The following is a 21,433-nucleotide window of genomic DNA, read 5'->3' as shown; positions in this document are numbered from 1 at the left end:
GTCAGCGCTGGCGCCGCAGGAAAAGTTTGCGGCGGGGCCGGGCCGGGATGGACGCGCTCAAGTCCGCGGGCCGGGCCCTGCTGAGGAGCCCCAGCGTGCACAAACCGTCCTGGGCCGGCGGGCGGCACAAGAGTGAGAGCCGAGCCCCGCTCCCTGCCCCGGGCCCCGCTCCCTGCCCGATCCCTGCCCCGGGCCCCGCTCCCCGCATCCCGCCCGGCTCCCGCTCCCCGCATTCTGTCCCGGGCCCCGCATCCCGCGCTCCGCTCCGGGTCCCGCTCCCTGCCCCGAGCCCTGCTCCGGGTCCCGCATCCGGCACCCCGCTCCTGCCCCGGGCCCCGCTCCCTGCCCCGCATCTCGCCCGGGCCCCGCATCCCGCACCCCGCTCCGGGCCCCGCTCCCTGCCCCGGATCCCGCCCGGGCCCCGCTCCCTGCCCCGGGCCCCGCTCCCTGCCCCGGGCCCCGCTCCCTGCCCCGGGTCCCGCCCGGGCCCCGCTCCGCTGCTCCGGTCCTTGCCCCTTCCCCTCTCTCCGCTCTGTCCCCGTCCCCTCTCTTCCCCCAGCCCCCTGCTCTCTCTCTGCCTCCTCTTTCGCTTTCTCGTCGCTCTTTTCTCACTTTCAGCCCCACTTTCCGCCGCGCTGTTCGCTCCGCCCCGCGCTCCTTGCGCCCCTTCCCCGGCGGCGGCGGCGGGGCTGGCTGGGGGTCCCCGTGTCCCCCCTGTCCCCGTGTCCCCCCTGTCCCCGTGTCCCCCCTGTCCCTGTATTCCCCTGTATCCCCGTGTCCCCCCTGTCCCCGTGTCCCCCTGTCCCTGTATTCCCCTGTATCCCTGTGTCCCCCAGCGCGGGCCAAGGGCCGGAGCCCGGCGGGCGCGCTGTGACCTCGTCCCGCTCACCGATCGATGGCCCCGTGGCGAGCGGGCCCTGCCGGGGGGGGCACCGGGCCCGGAGGGGCCACCCCGCACCCCCCCGGCCACACCGAACCCGCGGCTGTCGCTGATCCCGTGGGACCGACCCGGCCCGGGTTACAGCGGGACCGGGGGGACACGAACGGGCTGGCCTGGGGACACCGGGGGGCAAAGCCCTCGAGCTGCCCGTCCCAGCTGGCTCCGGGGTGGAATTTCAGGTTTAGGAACCCCCACCTGATTTTCACCTTGGCCCCACACCTGTCCCTGTATTTCGAACCCTCCTTTCCCCCCCAGCACTTTGGGGAACAGTTCAGTGCTGGTTTCCAAGGGGAGAGCAGAGCCCTCTGCTCCTGGGGGGCTCCTCAGGCCTGGGGGGGATCATTCCCCTCACCTGGCTCCCAGCAGCTGCCCGGGATTAGCAGCAAATCCCATTTTAGCCTCCTTGTGCAGGTGAAGCTTTGCAGGGTCAGGGCACGAGGTGGCTCCCAGGTAAACTGGGGGCTCCTGAAGGGTTTGGCATGGAAAACGTTTTGGGGTTTGTTTTGGTGCCTTGGAGAGCTGCAGGGGAGGCTCCCAGCTGAGCACCTGGTGGCTGAAGTGCTGCTGCCGTGAGTTTGTGACTCCAGAGCCTCCCGTGTGTCCCCAGAGCTGCCTGAGAACTGGACAGACACGAGGGAGACGCTGCTGGAGGGGATGCTCTTCAGCCTCAAGTACCTGGGCATGACCCTGGTGGAGCAGCCCAAGGGAGAGGAGCTCTCTGCAGCCGCTGTCAAAAGGATCGTGGCCACCGTGAGTGTCCCCAGGTGTCCCCAAGGGTCACCAGGTGGCCCTGCTGGCCCTTGGGGGGGGTCCCACAGGGAGGAGTTTCAGAGCTGCAGCTGGGGGAAATTGGGATTTGCAGCTCGTGGGGCTGGGGTTGCAGCTGCAGCCCCTCCAGGGGTGTGGGGGGCACTGCAGACAGTTCCAGGCTCTGGGAGCCCCTGGGACCAGCCCAGGCTGTGGGATGGGGCTCTCTGGGCCAGGCTGGAGCGTGCTGAGCTCTGGCTGCTGTGATAAGCTGGGCTGTGTGAGGAGGCTCTGACCTGCTGCAGGCAGCCTGCCCCGGGGCTGGGGCAGGGTTTGGAGTGTGGCCAGGGCTGCTCTGGGCTTTCCTTCCAGGATTTGGAGGGCAGAGAGGGGAAGGGAGCAGGACAGGTCCCAGCCAACACGGGCTCTGTCCCACGGGGACCTCAGAGGGGTGGAATTCCTGAATCCCCCAATTCCCAGCCCTCTCCAGCTCGGAGCCTCCCAGCTCACCAGGCTCTGGGTGAAATTAAGGCTTCTTTAAACCCCTATAAAAGTGACTGAGGCAGAGCCATAAAGCTCAGTGGGGTGGGCAGTGCTGGATCCTCTCCTGAGCTGGACCAGGGCCAGAGGGAATTGCAGGGCTGGGGCAGGACTGCTCTGGGCAGGGCTTTGAGGCGCCCAAGGGACTCAGAATCCCCCAGGGAATGGGGCTGAGGATTCCAGCCTGGCTCCAGCTGGGTGTGAGCTGCAGGCTGAGAGCACCAGGCCAGTAAAGGAGGGAAAGTGGCTGCCAAAGTCTGGTTGGGAGCTGATGTTGTGTCCATTTGCCACTGGAGCGGGGTTTGGCAGCACCCGGGAGCCCAGGCGTGCCAGGCCTGTCCTGCTGCCAGCTCCTGTGGCCGTGCTGGTGGCCCTGGGGACATGTAACATGTTAATAATGGCTGGCAGTGCCTGTGCTGCCTGGTGAGGTGTGTTCCTGTGTTCCTGCCCGCTGACAGGGAAGGGAAGGGAAGGGTTGAGCACACTGTGAGAGCAGAGTGCATCCCCAGCTGCTCCCACACCTTTGGAGGTGCCGGGGTTCAAGCCTGGGCCTTCCCCTCCCTCTGTCCCTCCCCAAGGCCAAGGCAAGTGGGAAGAAGCTGCAGAAGGTGACCCTGAAGGTGTCACCGCGGGGGATTGTGCTCAGGGACAGCAGGACCAGCGAGCTCATCGAGAACATCTCCATTTACAGGTGGGTGCAGGGGCTCTGCTGGGCCCCAGGGCTGCTGCTCAGCACCCCTGCCTGGGGCACAGCTGTGGGAGGCTCAGGGAGGAGGCTGAGCCTTCCTCCCACATCCCCTGAGCTCGGGGAGCATCCTGAGCACCTGCAAACCCCAGCCCTGGGATGATCTGGGCACCCTGCATCACCTCCTGCCCCTGCCTCAGGGTGAAACCCCAGGCTGAGCTCAGCTCCTTTCTCCTTCCTCACCCTCCAGGGAAAACCTTCTGAGGCAGAGCACGGTGAGGAGCTGCTCTGCTGGAAGCTTCCCCTTCTCTAGCCTGTCCTGTCCCACAGTGTGGAAAAGACATTTCCTCTTCTTTTCTTTTCTGTCTTCTCTCCCTCCTGTTCCCTTCTCTTTTCTCCCTCCTGTTCCCTTCTCTTTTCTCCCTCCTGTTCCCTTCTCTTTTCTCCCTCCTGTTCCCTTCTCTTTTCTCCCTTCTCTTCTCCCCCCTCTCCCTGTGGAGCCCATGGGTCTCACCCACGCCCCCACCCTGGCTTCTCCCCCTGCCCACCCCGTTCTGGGCAGCTCCTGTGGCAGCCCCAGGGGGTTCTGGAGGCTGCCCCAGCGCCCATCCCGGGCTGTTGGTGTGTTCCAGGATCTCGTACTGCACAGCAGACAAGGCCCATGACAAAGTGTTTGCCTACATCGCCCAGAGCCAGCAGAGCGAGAGCCTGGAGTGCCACGCCTTCCTGTGCCCCAAGAGGAAGATGGTCAGTGAGGGCAGGGACAGCAGGAGGAGGAGGAGGGCTGGGAGGAAGGCTCAGCACTGCCCAGAGCTGATCCCAGCTGGGCCGGGCTGGGGCTGTGAGGAGCTGAGCCTGCCCCAGGGGCGCCTCCCGGTGCTGCTGCAGCCCCTGAGGCCCTGGGCAGGGGCATTGGGAGCCCAGGGGACCCTGCTGGGGCTCCCTGCACACATTCAGGGACATCTTTGCAGCTGGGGCCGTGCCCTGCCCTCAGGATGTGACCGTGTCCATGGGGTCTGAGGATGAGGGAAGAGAGGAGGATCTGACTCCATGGTTCAGAAGGCTGATTTATTATTTTATGATATATATTACATTAAAACTATGCTAAAAGTAGAGTAGAAAAGGAAAGAATGAATAACAAAGGCTTGTGACTGACCAGACAGTCTGAGCCAGCTGGGCTGTGATTGGCCATTAATTAGAAACAACCCCATGAGCCCAATCCCAGATGCACCTGTTGCATTCCACAGCAGCAGATAACCATTGGTTACATTTTGTTCCTGAGGCCTCTCAGCTTCTCAGGAGGAGCAATCCCAAGGAAAGGATTTTCTATAAATGTGTCTGTGACATCAGGAGAGCCTGACCTGGGCTGGGGAGGGGCTCAGAGCACAGGCCTGGCTCTGGGATGGGCTCAGAGCCCTCCTGGACCTTTCCCTGCTGTTTCAGTGCTCCAGGAGGGGAAGGGACCCGGTGACCCGAGGGAGGAGAGGGGTGAGGGGAGCCCTGGGGTGTCTGGTGGAGCCCTGAGCCCCCTCCCCTAAACCCAAGGGCCTTTAGGGCAGGGCAAGGGCAGCTCAGACCCCTCTGCCCCCAGCCATCCCTCCCTGGTGCCTCTGCATGGGGACAGGGTGTCCCAGATCCCCTCTGGTGCCATTCCCAGCCATTCCTGGCCATCCTCAGCAGCCTCCCTGCTGTGCCTGGAGCTCTGTTCACATTCCCTGCCTCTCCCAGCTCCTTTCTTTCCCCTGGGGACAATAATGGCAGCTACAAGTTGTCCCTCCTGTGCTCCCATCCTGGCACGGCCAAGATAAGCCTCGCTCTGCAAATTAAAATTTAAATCTTCCTGCTGCTAAAAGAATTATCTCAGTGCTGCATCAGCTCAGTGCATCCCCCTCCAAATAAAGTTCTCCAGAGCCTTTTGTGGTGAAAAAAACCTGGGAATAATTTCCTTTTTCCTGCTCTGTAAGGTGCAGGAACATCCTGCTGCTGAGGTGATCCCTGCTCCCAGCCTGGAGCCAGGGCAGGGGCTCTGGCTGCACCACAGCCCCCAGGCACAGCCATGTAATTAGCCCATATTTTTAGTTCCTGGGTAATTCTCAACAGTAGCTGGGCCTATTAAACTTGATTCAGATGTGACAGCTTAAATTGTAAACAGCTGTGAGGAGTTTCATACTTAATTACCATATTTAAGGGGTTTTTTTTTTGCCATAAAGCATTTGCACTCCCATCAAGGATGTAAATAACTCCAACGTCCCAATGAGCCCTCCTTAACTGGCACTGCTGCCTCTGGGGGTCCCCCTGTCCCCCCTGCCCGGTTTTGGGGGTCCCCCTGTCCCCCCTGCCTGGTTTTGGGGGTGCTGTGCCCTGTTTGTGTCCCCCCCATGTCCCTGGGGGCTGCCAGTGGTTTCAATGATTTCAGAGAGCTCAGGGATTGATCTCAGTGATGTCATTGATCTCAGTAATTTCAGTGATCTCAGTTATTTCAGTGATTGATTTCAGAGATCTCAGGGATTGATCTCAGTGATGTAATTGATTTCAGTAATTTCATTTATTTCAGGGGTATCAGTGATTGATCTCAGGGGTCTCAGTGGTTTCAGTGATTTCAGAGGTTTCAGTGATTGATCTCAGTAATTTCATTGATCTCATTGATTTCGGTAATTTCCAAGATCTCAATAATTTCAGTCATTGATCTCAGTGATGCCATTGATCTCAGTAATTTCATTTATTTCGGGGGTATCAGTGATTGATCTCATTGATTTCAGTAATTTCAGAGGTTTCAGTGATTGATCTCAGTGATTTCATTGATCTCAGTGATTTCAGAGATCTCAGTAATTTGAGTGATTTCAGTGTTTGATCTCAGTAATTGCAGTGATTGATCTCAGTGCTCTCAGAGGTCTCAGCCTGTCCTGCTGTCTGTCCCCAGGCCCAGGCTGTCACCCTGACCGTGGCCCAGGCTTTCAGGCTGGCCTTTGAGTTCTGGCAGGCAGCAAAGGAAGGTGAGTTGGAGTTTGTGTCCCTGCCCTGCTCAGCCCAGGCTGTTCCCTCCCCTGCCTCCCACATTTCCAGCTTTCCTTGCTGTAAACCCAGGCAGGTCTGGGCTGTGCTCCTGGGTGGAACTTGCAGGCAACCCCAGCAAGGGAAGAGATGAGAATTTGACTCCATGTTTCAGAAGGCTGATTTATCATTTTGTGATATATATTATATTAAAAGAAAATGCTGTGTTAAAACTATGCTAAAGAAAGAGAAAGGAGACATCAGAAGGCTGGAAAAGAATGATGATAAAATGCCATGACAGACACCCAGCTGTCTGGGGCTGGCCATTAATTAAGAACAATTCCCATGCTGGGTGAACAGTTCTCCAGATCACATTCCAGAGGAGCAAAACGTGGAGCAGCTGAGGCTTCCCAGGAGAAGAAATCCTGGCAGGAATGTGAAAATATCCCAGTGCCACTCCTGCCCTGCAGGGCCTGGGTGCCTCAGAGCCCCTGGGGTTGGTGCTGTCCCCTTCCCTGGGCTGGCAGGAGCAGCAGGGTGGCCCTGGCCCCGCTGTCCCCCCTGTCCCTGCTCCCTGCAGGCAGTGATGGCCTCTCCTCCTGTTGTGCAGAGAAGGAGAAGAGGGAAAGGTCCATCCTGGCAGCAGAAGGGACGAGCAGCCCCGGCTCAGGAGCTCCTGCCCACCCTGGCACAGGTGAGCGAGGCACAGAGCAGAGCCTGGGCTGGGGATTGTCCCCAAGGGGTGGGGAATTGTCCCTGAACAGGGAATGGGATTGTCCCCAAGGGATGAGGACTGTCCCTGAACAGAGCAGGGATGTCCCTGATGGGTGGGGAGTGTCCCTGAACAGCACAGGGGTGTCCCTGAGGGATGGGGACTGTCCCTGAGCAGGGAATGGGATTGTCCCTGAGGGATGGGGACTGTCCCTGAGCAGCACAGTGGTGTCCCTGAGGGATGGGGATGTCCTGTGGGCCATGGGGATTGTCCCCAAGGGATGGGAATGTCCCCCTCCCAGTCCAGTGCAGGGCAGGCAGAAGTGGGACAGGAGGCTCATCCCTCCCCATGCTGGCCACGAGATAAGAGGATTTGGCACAGAGGAAAAAACAGCCTTAAACTGGGCTGGGCTTAAACTCCCTGCCAGGCTGGCACCTCCTGCCCGTGCCTGGGAGGGCTGCAGGTTTCAGGGATTGATCTCAGGAATTTCATTTATTTCAGGGGTTTCAGTGGTTGATCTCAGGGGTCTCAGTGGTTGCAGGAATTCCAGGGCTGCAGAATCTCCTCTGCCAAGGGTGGCACCTGGGGCTGCCAGGGCTGTGGGGATGAGCTCAGCACCTCCCTGGGTGCTCCTGCCCCAGCCCAGGGCAGGCTCTGAGCTGCACCCAGGGCAGGGCTCAGCCCATAAAACCCTGTGGGATGGTCTGGGCTGAGCTGAGGATGCTGCCCAGGAGCTGCTCTGGCCTGGGGCTCACCCTGAGCATCACTGGGCACCCAGGAGCCTTCCCAAAGCTCCTCAGGAGCTGAACCACAGCCCCAGTGTGATTGTGTTCATGGGGTCTGAGGATGAGGGAAGAGACGGATCTGACTCCATGTTTCACAAGGCTGATTTATTATTTTATGATATATATTATATTGAAACTACACTAAAAGAATAGAAGAAAGGATTTCATCAGAAGGCTGGCTAAGAATAGAATAGGAAAGAATGAATAACAAAAGCTTGTGGCTCAGAGAGTCCGAGCCAGCTGGGCTGTGATTGGCCATTGATTAGAAACATCCACATGAGCCCAATCCCAGATGCACCTGTTGCATTCCACAGCAGCAGATAACCATTGGGTACATTTGTTCCTGAGGCCTCTCAGGAGGAGCAATCCTGAGGAAAGGGTTTTCCATAAATGATGCCTGTGCCCCCCGGTGGGGTGGGTGCAGCCCCTCAGAGCTCAGACCTGGGTCCATCCTGCCCGGGTTTGGTGCAGGGAGGTGACTCCTGCAGGGGGTTTGGCTGTGCCTCTGTTGCTCTGCTCCTCTCCCCTCATTCCCCCTGCTCTGCCCTCAGCAGCAGCCCTGGGGAACCTGCTGGACCTGGAGGAGCCGGGCAGGTCCCCCCTGGGCAGCGGCACCGAGCCCCCAGCGCTGGACAACAGCAGCTTTGGGCCCAGCCCCTCGGTCAACAACAACCTGGAGTGGGTAAGGGACAGCCAGGGGGCCCCAGGGCCAAACTGGGCCAAACTGGGAGCTCTGGGGGGCCTGGGCTGCTCCGGGAGGGGCCACAGCTCAGAGTGTCGGGTCCCTCCTGGCAGCAGGACCTGCAGGGCTGGGAGGGTCAGGGGAGGGATTTGGGGGTGATCTGGGGGTGATTTCCATCCCTGCTGCTCTCCTGGATGGAGCTGGGGCAGGATCAGCCCCTTTGGGGGTGATTTCCATCCCTGCTGCTGTCCTGGATGGAGCTGGGGCAGGATCAGCCCCTTTGGGGGTGATTTGGGGGTGATTTCCATCCCTGCTGCTGTTCTGGGTGGAGCTGGGGCGGGCTCAGCCCCTTTGGGGGTGATTTGGGGGTGATTTCCATCCCTGCTGCTCTCCTGGATGGAGCTGGGGCGGGCTCAGCCCCTTTGGGGGTGATTTGGGGGTGATTCCCATCCCTGCTGTTCTCCTGGATGGAGCTGGGGCGGGCTCAGCCCCTTTGGGGTGCAGGAAGGGCCAAAGCCCGGGGTTCCCCTTTGCCCTGCAGAGGAGGCAGATTGCAGAGGAGGTGGCTGAGGCACTCAGGATCCAACAGGCAGAGATATTTCTTTGTCTGAGTGCAGAGCCAGGTCTCTAAATGCACTTCTGTGCAGTTCTCTTAGCAACTACTTGTCTCTCTTTTGATCCCTTCACAAAGGAGATGGATGATGGCCTGGACGAGGCGTTCTCAAGGTAATTCTCAAACTCTCATCCCTCCCTCGAGGTAAATCTCAAACTCTCAGCCCTCCCTGGAGTTCAGCAGGGGAGCAGCCCCAGGGCCATGGCTGTTTGTTAATAATGGCTGTTTGTTAATAATGGCTGTTTGTTTGTTAATAATGTTCACGATGCTCCTGAATCTCACCAGGCTCTGATCTGACCTGCCCCCGGTGCCTCAGCTGGTGATAGAAGGGGAGGCTTTAGGGCTGCATGAGAGGTCAAATATTTTGACAGCCTTTTCAGGATGGAGGGAGTGAGGCTGTGTGTGATGGGGAATTTCATTCCCCAAGCAGTTCCTGGGTCTGCTCCCCCTTGCTGAGGCTTTTCCAGGCTGTATTTATTTTACTCTCTGCATTACTCTGTGTTTATTTTACTCTGTGCTTTCCTCTGTTTTTCTCTGTATTACCCTGTATTTATTTTCCTCTGCACATCACTCTGTGTTTATTTTGCTCTGTGCATTATTCTCTGTATTACTCTGTATTTATTTTACTCTGTGCATTATTCTCTGTATTACCCTGTATTTATTTTCCTCTGCACATCACTCTGTGTTTCTTTTGCTCTGTGCATCTCTCTGTGTGTACTTTTCTCAGTGTTTCTCTGTTTCCCTGTGTGTCTGTGCCCCAGGCTGGCGCAGTCCAGGACCAATCCCCAGGAGCTGGACACGGGGCTGTCGGCTCAGGAGGCTGCAGAGGCTCTGTCCCCCCTGCACTGGAGCCAGCTGGAGCCCAGCCCAGCTGAGCAGGACGATCTCTTCATGTTCTGAGGGCACAGAAACCCTCTCTGAGCCCCTCCTGGGTCCTGCTGTGGGCAGGGAACCCTCCCAGGGTGCCGCAGCCCAGCTCAGACCAAAGCTTCAGAAGCCTGACGTGGATTTTTGTACCTTGCTTTTTTACCCAAACCACAGGATGCTCTTGGACAGATTTATTCACAGTTTACAAACGCTCCTGGGAGGTGTGGAGAGCATCTGCAGGGGCTGCTCCTCCTGCAGGCAGCACCACAGCCCCTCTGTGGGCGCAGACACAGCTCTGGGTGTCACTGATCCAGCCTGGGACAGCACAGCACTGCCTGGCCAGGGAGGATTTGCAGCAGCTGCTGACAGCGTGGAGCCACAGAGGGAGCAGAGCTGCTGCTTTGTGCCAGTGTCTGGGCATCGCCCCAGCGGGTCCCAGCTCCTTTTTAACCCAAAGACTTTTGTAACTCAAAGAAGTTTTGCACTTTAACGCTTGGACTGAAAGCAGTGCTGCGGATTGCCAGGGTGAGCAGTGCCTGGAGCTCTCCTCAGAAGCTTTTCACCCAAAAAGAGCCACCCTGGCAGCGCTGCAGCTCTGCTCTAGGCTGACCCTCATCACCTCTGGTGGGACTCCAGGTCCCAAAGTTGGCTTTAAAAGCAAAACCAGCAGGGAGGAAAGGTTTGTTCTGCTGAATTCTGCTGGGAAGGGCAGCTTGGGAGGAGCAGCAGGAGCTCAGATCCACGTTCCTGCAGGTTTGCCTGGCCAGGGCTGGCTCCTGCCCCACAGCCCAGTGGATGGGATGGGGCCAGGCAGCAGCAATACCTGGTGCCCAGTGGTGCTCCCACCCCTCTCCCTGACAGCTCCCAGGGGGCTCAGGAAGCTCCATCTACCCCTGGGACTGAAATCAGCCATGGAGGTACAACTTGTGCTCACTAAAGATTGGGTTTAACCATCCTCAGTAGCCTCACTGACACCTCACAGTGTTTGTGGCCTTATGTGAAGTGTACTAATCTGTTTTATAGATTTGTAACTTGGGTTTGAAGCACTAATTCATTGCCCAGATAGCTCCTTAGAACTCCCTCAGAACTGCTCACAGAAAGGAAGCAAAACCCTCTCAGTCAGCTGGAAGAGTTCAGCAGGAAGCAGCTGAGTGACTCTGCCTTAGATTGGAGATGTTTTTCCCCCCAGGTGTGAGCGTGAGAAGGTGTTGGGGGTCTCTCAGATGGAACCTGTGCTCTGTGGGTTGTTCAGGGTGCAGTTCCATGTCCTGACAGGGCTGTGCCCTGGCCCCAGGGAGCTCTGCTCTCCCCAGGAACCTGGGATGGAGGGTGAGGAGCTCATCCTGCTCTCCTGGCATGTGTGAGGAGCACATCCTGCTCTCCCAGGAACCTGGGATGTGTGAGGAACTCATCCTGCTCTCCTGGGATGTGTGAGGAACTCATCCTGCTCTCCCAGGAACCCAGGATGGAGGGTGAGGATTGCCCTGTCCTTTCCCAGAGCAGCAGATCCTGACGTTCACAACACTATCTATGTGTGTCCAGAGTGTTTTGTTTGTTTTGTTTGTTTTTTAAGAAAACCTGATGCTGTAAAGAATATTCTGCACTGAGGGGAATAAAAACTGCCATTTTTTGGAGGCTCTGTGCTGGGTCACTTTATTTATCTCCCCTGTGGTTCCTGTGGCAGCTTTTGTGTCTCTGGGTTCTGCCTGGCCCTGGTGCGTGGCAGGATGGGATCAGAAAGGTCCTGGGGGTGATTCCAGGGGGGCTCAGCTGGACTCTGCTCCCAGGGGCTGGAGGTGACACACGGGGACACAGAGGTGGCACAGAGGGACACAGGGCCTGTCCCTGTGTGGCTGCTTTGGCCTCCAGCTGAGGCTGTGAGGAAAGGAGGTGGAAGCCTCAGGCTCACCTGCACATGAGGAGCAACATCAACCCCCAGATCTCCTCCGTGGCAGTTCCTGAGTCACAAAGTGCTTTTCTCTTTTCCTTCAGCTGAGTTTGTGCAGTTGATTGTGGCTAAAGAGAGCCCAGCAGAGCCCTGTGTGCTCCACCCTGCTGGGAAGCACCTGGAGAGTGAAATAAATCCCATCAATCTCATCAATCCCTTTGGGGTGCTGGCACACTGACCTGCTCCCTCTGGGGTTCTGCAGAGCCACCTCAGGAAGCGAACAGAGTTTTAATTTCTGGTGTTAACAGAAATAAACAGAATAACCAGAAATAACCAGAAGTTGATTTTGCAGCTGGATCTGCCTGTTCCAGGCTGAGCTGTCCCAGTGCTGAGCCCTCATGCAGAACTGATGGCCCTGCTGAGGAACACACTGAGCCCTCAGCTCTGATGTCACCTTTTCACAGCCGCCACTTTGGGAGCTTCCAGCATCCATTCCCTGCTTTTAGCTGCCAGTTAAGGAACCTGCAGCATCCTTTCCCTTCTCCTGCAAGGGAGGGCAGGAGGAATTCACTGCTGAGAGGTGGCACATCCCGGGGTGACATCCCAGTGTGACAGCCCTGCTCCCAGGGTCACATCCCAGGGTCACATCCCCAATCCCAGTGTGAGTCCCAGTGTCCCAGTGTCAATTCCAGTGTCCCATCCCCATTCCCAGTGTCACTCCCAGTGTCCCCATACCCTTTCCCAGTATCCCATCCTCTTTCCCAGTGTCCCATCCCAGTGTCCCACCCTCACTCCCAGTGTCCCATCCCCTGCCTCGATCACAGCCACCAAGCCCAGGTGTAATTAATGCAGTAAATGAGTAAAGACTGAAATCTGCTCCCAAGTGCCAATTTTCTCACTTCTCCTGGGCTGTCACAGCAACAGGAAAACTGACAGCAAGGAATAAAACAGTTGCGTCTCTGGCATTTTTTATTACTTTTAATGTGCTTTTTTTTTTTTTTTGGTGAGTTACTGGAAATGTAAATTATAATGGTATGCTTCACTTAAAGAAAGTATCCATAGCAACAGGAACATCTAAATTATTGCAGGCTGATCACTTCCCTGCTGGAGTCACATCTCACTCCTTTCACAGGCGCTCCCAGAGGTGCAGCATTTTAATAGAGGTTTTTTTTAAACCTTTCCTTTTTTGCAAATAAACAAGAGAATACACAGCACCTTCTCCATCAGTGCAATACCTACAGAGAGATCCAAAGGGATCAGTGTCAGCTCACTTTGCTGCCCAGACAGGAGGGGCTCCAGGCTTGCTCTTGAGTCAGAGATTTCTCCTCTGAGTCAGGGGGAACTGGGGGATTTCTGTCCCCTTCAGCTGCTGGAAATTCTCCTGGAGCAGGAGAAAGCAGCAAGGGGAGATTGTCACATTCACATTTTCTGGAAAAATCCCTTTGCCCAGGATTTTTCTCCTGGGAAGCTGAGAAGCCTCAGAGAAAAAGGAAAACAATAATTATCTGATTTGCTTCTCCTGTGTCTTGCTCCTTTGGAATGTGTTTAAAAAGGGAAACAATAATTAGCTGATTTGCTTCTCCTGTGTTTGGCTCCTTTGGAATGTGGTTGGAGATTGTTTACCCACAGATGATTGTTCCATTGGTTTCATGTGAGTTGTTTGCACTCTTTGGCCAATTGGGGCCAAGCTGTGTCAGGGCTCTGGAAAGAGTCACAAGTTTTCATTATTATCTTTTTAGCCTTTTGTAATTATCCTTTCTGTATTCTTTAGTATAGTTTAGTTTAGTATTCTTTAATATAATATGGTATCTTAAAATAATAAATCAGCCATTCCTGCCTTCATTGGGGCACCCTGCAAATACAATAAAGATCAGGAACATTCTTGTTTGATTCTCAGCTGGACAGGGGTTTATTTCTATTTTATTCTTTCCACATTCCTGCCTGACAGGACAAAGGGGAATGGGTGAAAGCTCAAAGACAGTGGGATTAGATGAAATCTTAGGGAGAAATCCCTTGCCCCTGGATCCCTGGCAGTGCCCCAGGCCAGGCTGGAGCACCCTGGGGCGGTGGGAGGTGTCCCTGCCCACCCAGGCCTGGGAATGGGATGGTTTTTAAGGTCCCTTCCCACCCAAACCATTCCATGACACCCAGAAAACAACTCCAGCAGCTGCTTGACATTTGAAAGGTGACGGGGGAGAGAACACCCAGGTATTTTGCTCCCACCATCGCTGAATTTTGGGCTGGAGCAGTCACAGATTTCCACTTTTAAAAGATTCCTTCACTTTAATCACAGCAAAACTCGAGTGCTGCACGCTCTGAGCTGTCACACGTGAGAAACAAACTCGCTGGGAGGAACAGAAATGTGTTTTTTTCCATTCCAATCTCAATTATAGGAATCAAATGCGTCATGTGGATCAATAGTAGGTTGAGATTGCTCAGCCAGAAAGAGTTCAGATATAAAAAGCTGCAGCTGAGAGGCTTCCTGTAAGCTCATGTATTATTGCAAGGGAGATGGTGACAGGGAGCAGTGCCTGCAGTGTCCCTGGCCAGCTCAGGGGAGAGCAGGGCTTTAATCGGGGTCCTGTGTGCAGGAGCAGGGTCCTGAGCCCAGGCAGATCCCATCCTGCCCAGGAGCTGCAGGGATTTGCCTTTGCTGTCCCCTGGTTCCCTGTGGAGCACTGCCAGCCCATCGTGTCCTGCATGTCTGCAATTCCTGCAGCTCTGTCTGCAGAGAACCTGCAAACTGCAGGGCAGTGAGGCAGCCTGGAGATCCATTAAATATTTTAAATCATTTAACCTGTCTAGAACAAGAGCTGGTGTGCAGAGAAGTGGCTGTGGCTCGGCCAGCCCAAAGGAAAATGTTAAAAAAGCAGGAAAAGGTGTCAGAATTCTTTGGGTATTGGGTTTGTTTGTAAGGGAGGCTGGAGGAGGCTCCACGTCCATGGAAAGGAGGGGCTGCAGCTTTTGGGGTGATCAGGGTGACAGCAGGGAGCAGTGGCAGGAGCCAGGTGCATCTCCTGTCAGCACCTCCCAGACCAACTTGGCTTCAGGTGTGAGTTAAAAACAGAGCACAGAAGGTGGGTGGTGGAAGAGGGATGAGAATGATGCAAAAAATCTGCTGGACCTGCAGATCCAGCTCAGCTTTGGGAGTCTCAGCTCCTGTGAAATCACCTGCTCATCCAGGGCCTGGAACAGGAACCTGTAATTTCGTGGTTGCTGCATGAGCCAGAGGATGATCCAGCTGACTCTGGCAGGGCTTTATTGGAGCTCAGGTCCAGCTGGAGTCAGGGATTTTTGCTGAGCAGGGATCACTCCCAGCCCTGCCCTACAGAGCTGGGGCTGGCACTGGCTCAGCTCCCTCCCAGCTGCTCCACATCAGCTCAGGTCTCCCTGCCCACAGCGTCCCCAAATCCACCCAAATCCCACCCCTCAGAGGCGCCAAATAAACCCCAGAGCCGGGGCTGCAGGTTCTGGAGAGGATTTGTCTCCTGTGGTGTGGCTGTGGGATGGGGCTGTGCTGCTCTGCTGGGGATTTGCTTCTTGAGTGGGGCCAGATTTGATCATTGATGTTTATATTTGAGGTTCTGATGGATCCTGAGATCCATCAAATGAGTTCTAATGAGAGTTTAGGGGTCAGTGGCTTGGCCAAATGTGATTTTGTGTGGCAAGAGCCAGTGCTGGGCGGACAGGAGCTTTGCTTTCAGGAGATGTCAGAGGCTGGACTTTGTTTTTTCACGCTGCTTAAACACGGTGACCCAGCCGGCAGCTGGGGGTGTATATCAAGATTAAATTGGGGAAGGTCTGGCAGAATCTGGGTCACCTGCTCCTCTGTGGTCCCGGTGATATTTCGAGCTGGGCTGACTCACGGCTGCGGAATGCGGTGGGAGAGGTGGGAGCGCTCCTGGTGCGGTAATTCACGGGCAGGAGCCCGGAGCCATTCCCAGCCCCGACAGGAGAGGCTCGGCTGGGCATCACCGCCGCTCCCCGGCCCTCGGAGCGCTGCTTTTCATCTGCCGGGAGCGGAGCGAGGCCTCTGAGCCCGAGCAGCCCTGGGCACGCTCCGAGCGCTGATGGATGCTCTGGGCAGAGGCTGTGCCCTGTGCCAGGGTGGGAGCGGCCTCACCATCGCCAGGGTGCTGTGTGTGTGTCCCCAGTCACCTCGGCCGTGCCACCACCCTACCCGCGGTGCCCTCGCCGGGGCCCGCAGCGATGCAGGTGAGTCCCTGCCCTCGGACTGGCACCGCTGCTGCCGCGCTGGCAGTGCCAGCCGCAGTGCAATGGCACCGAATGTGTCTCTTCCGAGTGATTGACCCCGCTCGGAGCCCGGCGTGGAGCTGGGAAGTGCCCGGGCTGAGCATCCCGACCTGCCCGTGCCTCCTGCCCGAAAAAGGCTCCTCTAAATGCTGGTTTAAAGCTGCCTGCCCCGCTGAGCTCGAGCTTTATCAGGGAGGTGCAGGAGTGATAACACAGCGAAATATCTGGAGAGGAGCTCCTGGCTGTGGTGAGAATCAGAACCGGGGGAGCCGCTCTCAGCATCTGCTCTGCCTGTCCCCGCACGGCTCGGGTGTCACCGCAGCCACCAGGGCCCTTCGAGGCCACTCTGAGCTCTCAAACGTGCTCAGGGCTCACCGAACACGGGCTGGGCACAGGCACTGCCCTGGGCAGGGTCTGCTCAGCCTGGCTGAGGCTCCAAGGAAGATATTTTTGGGTTTTTTGTGTGGATTAGGCATAGCCCTGTGGAGAAGATATTTTTGGGGTTTTTTGTGTGGATTAGGCATAGCCCTATGTGCAGTTTTCAAGGAGGAGAAGGAAAGATGAAATCTGAGTGGGTCTGTGGGAGATTCGTCATTCCAAAGGATCTCAGGGAATGAGGAGACGGAGCTGGGGCCACACAGAGACACCAAGAAGGGAAAACATTTCCCTGGTTGACACCAATGAAATGAAAACTATTTCATTTCCTCCTGACCCAGGAAAAATTGAAAGGACATTTCTGAAGGGACCTAGAGGATCAAACCCCCCTCTCCCAGCAGCAGCAGCAGGGGCTGTGCTGGCACAGTGCCACCAGTTCAGGACCATCACCAGCTACTGGGAACACTGGAAACGTGCAGGGTGAGCTCTCAGAGCCGTGCTGAGGCCCCTCCAGGCTCTGGCTGTGTCACAGGACGTGTTTTGCCTGAGGATGCCACCAGGAGCACCAGACTGGCACAGTGACAGCAGCTCGGTGGTGGCCTCCGCGGGCTGGGTTTAAATATAGAGCAGACAGTGATTCATCCCAGGCAGCTTGGGGTGACCTGTTCCTCAGGTTGGGACACATGGACTTCACCCTCAAGGTGAAGTTTGAACTGCACAGTTCTTTTGGGCTGCAGAGAGCCCTCTCCTTGTCTCAGGGCTGGCCAGGGAGCTGCTGCAGCTCAGCAGAAGCAGCTGAAGGGGGTTTGGGCACTCAGGGAAAAGCTGGGCCTGTTTTGCTTTCACCAAGCTCCCCCCTGATTTATCTTTGGGTCTGGTTTGCCTGAGCTGCGTTTTCTGCCAGGTGAAGTCTTTGGCTGAGAATTATTCTTAGACCTTTCCCACTTGGGATCTTCTTTCTGAAGCCGTCTAAAACGGGCTGGTGCTCCACATTCACAGCACTCCTCTGGCCCTCTCCTTATTCCAGCAGGGCAAAATGGAGCACAGGAGTTCTGATGATGCAGATTTTGATGGAAAAACAGGGGAAAAAAAGCTGCAGCCTGCTCCATCAGTCACCTGGTGTTACAGGGAAGTAATAAACCGGGAATGTTGCTGCTCTCTCCTCCATGCACCTTATGTTGTGTTTCTGCTTTTGTGCTGTTTTTCAGCGTCTTTGATATTTTCCCTGGCACACAGGAGGGAAGATTGCTGAGATGTAGACCTTTACCATAATTAAGCAAGATTCCTCCTCTTGTGAGAGCTTGTTCCTACACAATTCTGGGGTGAGGGACTCAGATTGGGTTCTTATCTCAGATATGAATGGGGTTTTTTCCCCTCCTCTGGGATGGAACACGAGTCTGGCTGCAGTGCTGGGGTTTACATCGTGCAGATGTCTCTCTCCTGCCTGCACAGAGCTGTTGGAATTCTCAGCAAGGCTCCTGTGCATCCCGAAGTGTGACTCTCAATTCAGATAATTAATATCTTGTATCTAGGAATGTGGAATGAAAAGCAAAGCAGGCAGATGATGACCCTGGCCCCCAGTGCCACATCCAGTCCTTTTATAAACCCAGCCAGGGATGGTGACTCCACCACCTCCTGGGCAGAACATTCCAGTTCTTTACCACCCTTTCTATAAAAACCTTTTTCCCAATGTCCAGCCTGTATTTCCCTTGGTGCAGCTTGGCTTGCTGAGGGAGGGATGGGGCTGCTCCTCCTTGCCAGGTTGGCAGATGCTGCCCAGGCTCCTCCAGCCCCTGGCAGCAGCTCCAAAGGAAGGTTTGGCCCTGCTCAGGACAGGGACAGCCCTGTGAGCCAGCTGCCACTTCCATTTCTCTGAGCACGGATGGATTTTGGCATTTTGTACCTCAGGCAGCCCCCAGGGACCGGCACCAGCCAGAGAGCATCGCTCCATGGGCTCCCCACAGCTCAGCTCAGACTGAACAGAAATAATCCTTCACCTTCCCTAAATCTCCTCTCCCCTGGGGAAGCCTCACCCAGCAGAGAGGCTGTGTTTTGTCTCATCATTATTGAAAACAACAACCCCAAACCAACCCCTCAAAGCAAAGCTCCTCTGTTCCCGTGGTGGTCCCTTGATCTTCTTAGGGAAGGCCCCAGGATGGGAAAGGTTGGACGGCTCTGCTTCCTAAGAGGATTTGGGGGCATCAAGGAGGATAATAAATAAAAATCAACAGCAGAGAGCAAAGCAGAGGGAGGATAAAGCAGCCAGTTGTGAGCAAAGCAAAGGGCTACGCCTCGCTCCTCATTCCAGGCAGCAGCTCTGGAAAAGTTGGAGGCTTATCTTTTAATTAGGTTAAATTAGGAAATCTTTTTGTTTTGCTTTTTTGTGTTTGGCATAACATTGTCTTCAAGGTAAAAGCTTGGAATTGGAAGGTTCTCCAGATTAGGTTAAATTAAGATATTATGCTTCTTAAAGAAGACAAAGCATTGTCTTCAAGGTAAATGTTTAATTACATTTTAAAAACAATTTTGTCTGTGCAATAATAAGACAGAGCCCAGCTCTGCCCGTGACTGCAATTCCAGACAGAAGCCAAATAAATTGAGAAATTGCTGCTGAAGGAGTTAGGAGGCAGAGTGTAATTACTGGGGAAATGGGGGTCCTGCTGCATTATGATTCTTGGTTTTTTAGCAGCTCTGGAAGAAATAATTTAAAGAAAATTACTTTCTTTTTTTTTTTTTATGGGCATAAGAAAAATAGAATTTAATATCCACCTTTCTGTGAGGAAGCAAACTATAGAGTGATAGATAACACCCAGGGCAAAGGAGTTTGGCCCAATTATTGCCCTTGAGCCTCCAGACTATGTTTTAGAGATCCTCGGTGTTTATTCCTCTCTCAGAGCAGAAAACATTTCTGGTTCTGGCTGTGGGGTGAATCCAGGGCTGGAACGTGGATCCAGAAAGCCTCTCTGGCTCCCAGCTGGGGATCTTTGGGCATCACAGCCCTGAAAGGATGGAGCAGGCAGAGGGAGAGAGGCTCAGGGGCAGAGCCAGGAAGGGGGGAAAAAGGAAGGAAGGAGGGGGAAAGGAAACCAACCCAACAGCCAGGGATGGAGAGGGACAAATGCGGAGAGGGGAAAGGAGAAGGCAGAGGAAGGAAGGGAATGAAAGGAAGGAAAGGGGGGGGAAAAGGAAACCAACCCAACAAGGCAGCCTTGCTCCCCTGTGGTGCAAAGGGATCTGAACACGTCCCCAGAACAGGGCAGCCCCAGCGTGTAGAGCAGACACAGAATCTCTGCTGATAGCTACTACAAAGTGCAGGCAGTGACAACAAACCCTGCTGGGGCTGCCAGCCGTGACAGGAAGGGATCCCCTCCCTCCCTCCCTCCCTGCCGGGGAACAAGCTCGGCTGACAGAACAAGGAGCCATCTCCCTGGAGCGGCTCTGACATCCACAGCCCCATTTGTGCCTCAGCTGCAGCTGCTGGGAACAGAGCTCCTGCTGCTGGGCTGGGGCCTGGATGCTCCCACCTGGCTCTGCCTCACCTGGGGGCCAGCAGGGAGGATGGCAGGCTCTGGGCCATGGTGGCCGTGTGGGCCCTGTGGGCCATGGTGGCCATGGTGCCCTGTGGGCCATGGTGCCCTGTGGGCTGTGGTGGCCATGGTGCCCTGTGGGCCATGCTGCTCTGTGGGCCGTGGTGACCAGGTGCCCTGTGGGCCATGGTGGCCGTGGTGCCCTGTGGGTCATGGTGCCCTGTGGGCCGTGGTGGCCGTGGTGCCCTGTGGGCCATGGTGCCCTGTAGGCCGTGGTGACCATGGTGGCCGTGGTGCCCTGTGGGCTGTGGTGGCCATGGTGCCCTGTGGGTCATGGTGCCCTGTAGGCCGTGGTGACCATGGTGGCCGTGGTGCCCTGTGGGCCGTGGTGCCCTGTGGGCTGTGGTGACCATGGTGCCCTGTGGGCTGTGGTGCCCACAGCTGCTTCACGCCTCAGCAGGCCCTGCCTCCAACCGAAGGGGGGGGGGGGAAAAGCGATTTGAAACCCAAACCATCAAGATGCAAATCCTTTTCAGAGGGTGGCCACCTTCAAGGTCCGCCGGCCAGCCACTGGAGCTGAAAGCATCACGATTGTTTGGGTTTATTTGGACTGAATCTGCAGCAGCTGTGGAGCTGTCGGGAAGGTGAAGTGGGAGGATGGCTGGCCTGAGGTCAAGGGCAGCTCCACAGTCCCGTTGTGCCGCCTGCTTTATGCCCCTTAAAGCTGTTTTCATGGGAAAATGACAATATTAGTGTGGCTCTGACTCTCAGAGATGTGGGCCCTGCAGCAATCAGCTCAGGTATCTGTCCCCTGCGGTGCTGGTTATTGTGCAGGAGGCACACACTGCACACACAAACAGCAGATGATTTCTTTCCTTTCCTCACAGCTCCAGCTCCTTTCCAGCCTACAAAATGTTCCCTTTTAGCTCTTCCAAGTTTAGTCACAGCCGTTCTCTGGTGGCTGCATTTATCCTTTCCCGGGAGCCTCATCCTGCCCCCTTCCCCCATCCAGTTATTCCTGAGGGGTTCCAGATGCCTCTGGCTGCAGATGATGCCCTTTTCTCCCTTTCATTGCTAATTCTGCAGGTTTGAGGGTGTTTTTTGTAACATTTATGAGCTGAAACTCTGATTTACCATCTTCCCCTCTGGTATAGTATTAGCTCACAGGGTCACTCAATTTACCTGGTGAGAAATTGAAGGTTAAGGTGCGGATTTAACAGTTTGGGATTAAGAAGTGTTTCATGGCACTTGAACATGGGCTCATATAAACCAGAAAAGGGGTTCCCAAGGCACCTCCAGCCCCTCTCCAAAACTCCTGCTCCTCTCCTCGTGCCAGGCAGCGAGGCAGTGCCCCCAGGGCCGTGGCACCCGCAGGGTAGGGAGCCCCTCGTGGGGGATCTGTGGGTAAATCGGTCTCTCAGAGCCCTTACAGCGCGTGAGGATCGGAATTGGTGACAGTAGCGTCACCCACACCAGCCAGGCCCTCACAGCCTCTAGAGCCGCCGCGTGCCCGCAGCCCCTTTTTAAAGTAGCGGCGCCCCCCCCTCCGCCAATCGCAGCGCGGACGGGGCGTTCCTCGCAGCCAATGGGAGGCGGAGGCTGGAAGAAAGGGGCGCGGCCAACCCTCGCCGAGCTCGAGCCGGGCGACTGTGGTAAACAAGGGGGCGGGGCCCACGGCTTCCCTGTCGCGGGCAGCAGCCAACGGGCGATGGCAGGAGTGGAGAACCAGCCAATAGCGCGCGAGGGCGGGCAGAGCCTTGCTCGCTGATTGGCTGGCGCGGCGGCGGAGTGACCGTTGGCGGGAGGGGGCGCGGCGGGGGCGGGGCC

General features: G+C 56.1%; 1 protein-coding gene across 2 annotated transcripts; it reads left to right on the top strand.

Moving 5' to 3' along the window:
• On the top strand, positions 1 to 11,196 carry LDLRAP1 (low density lipoprotein receptor adaptor protein 1). Of its 2 annotated transcripts, none has more exons than XM_071453145.1 (9): positions 1 to 132; positions 1,548 to 1,690; positions 2,806 to 2,918; positions 3,545 to 3,659; positions 5,833 to 5,905; positions 6,514 to 6,597; positions 7,955 to 8,082; positions 8,774 to 8,808; positions 9,457 to 11,196. In XM_071453145.1, exons 1-9 carry the CDS (start codon positions 48 to 50, stop codon positions 9,593 to 9,595), a joined length of 915 nt encoding a protein of 304 aa, XP_071309246.1. In that variant the 5' UTR covers positions 1 to 47; the 3' UTR covers positions 9,596 to 11,196. The 2 variants fall into 2 exon arrangements, with proteins under 2 accessions (XP_071309246.1, XP_071309245.1); XM_071453144.1 differs by having other exon boundaries at positions 7,952 to 8,082.
• The last annotated feature ends 10,237 nt before the right edge of the window (positions 11,197 to 21,433 follow it).

This window comes from Agelaius tricolor, unplaced genomic scaffold (genome assembly GCF_023055355.1).
Source record: "Agelaius tricolor isolate 1412-34295 unplaced genomic scaffold, bAgeTri1.0.p SCAF_36, whole genome shotgun sequence".
Lineage (NCBI taxonomy): Eukaryota > Metazoa > Chordata > Aves > Passeriformes > Icteridae > Agelaius > Agelaius tricolor.
This window is presented reverse-complemented; position numbering and strand designations above follow the sequence as displayed.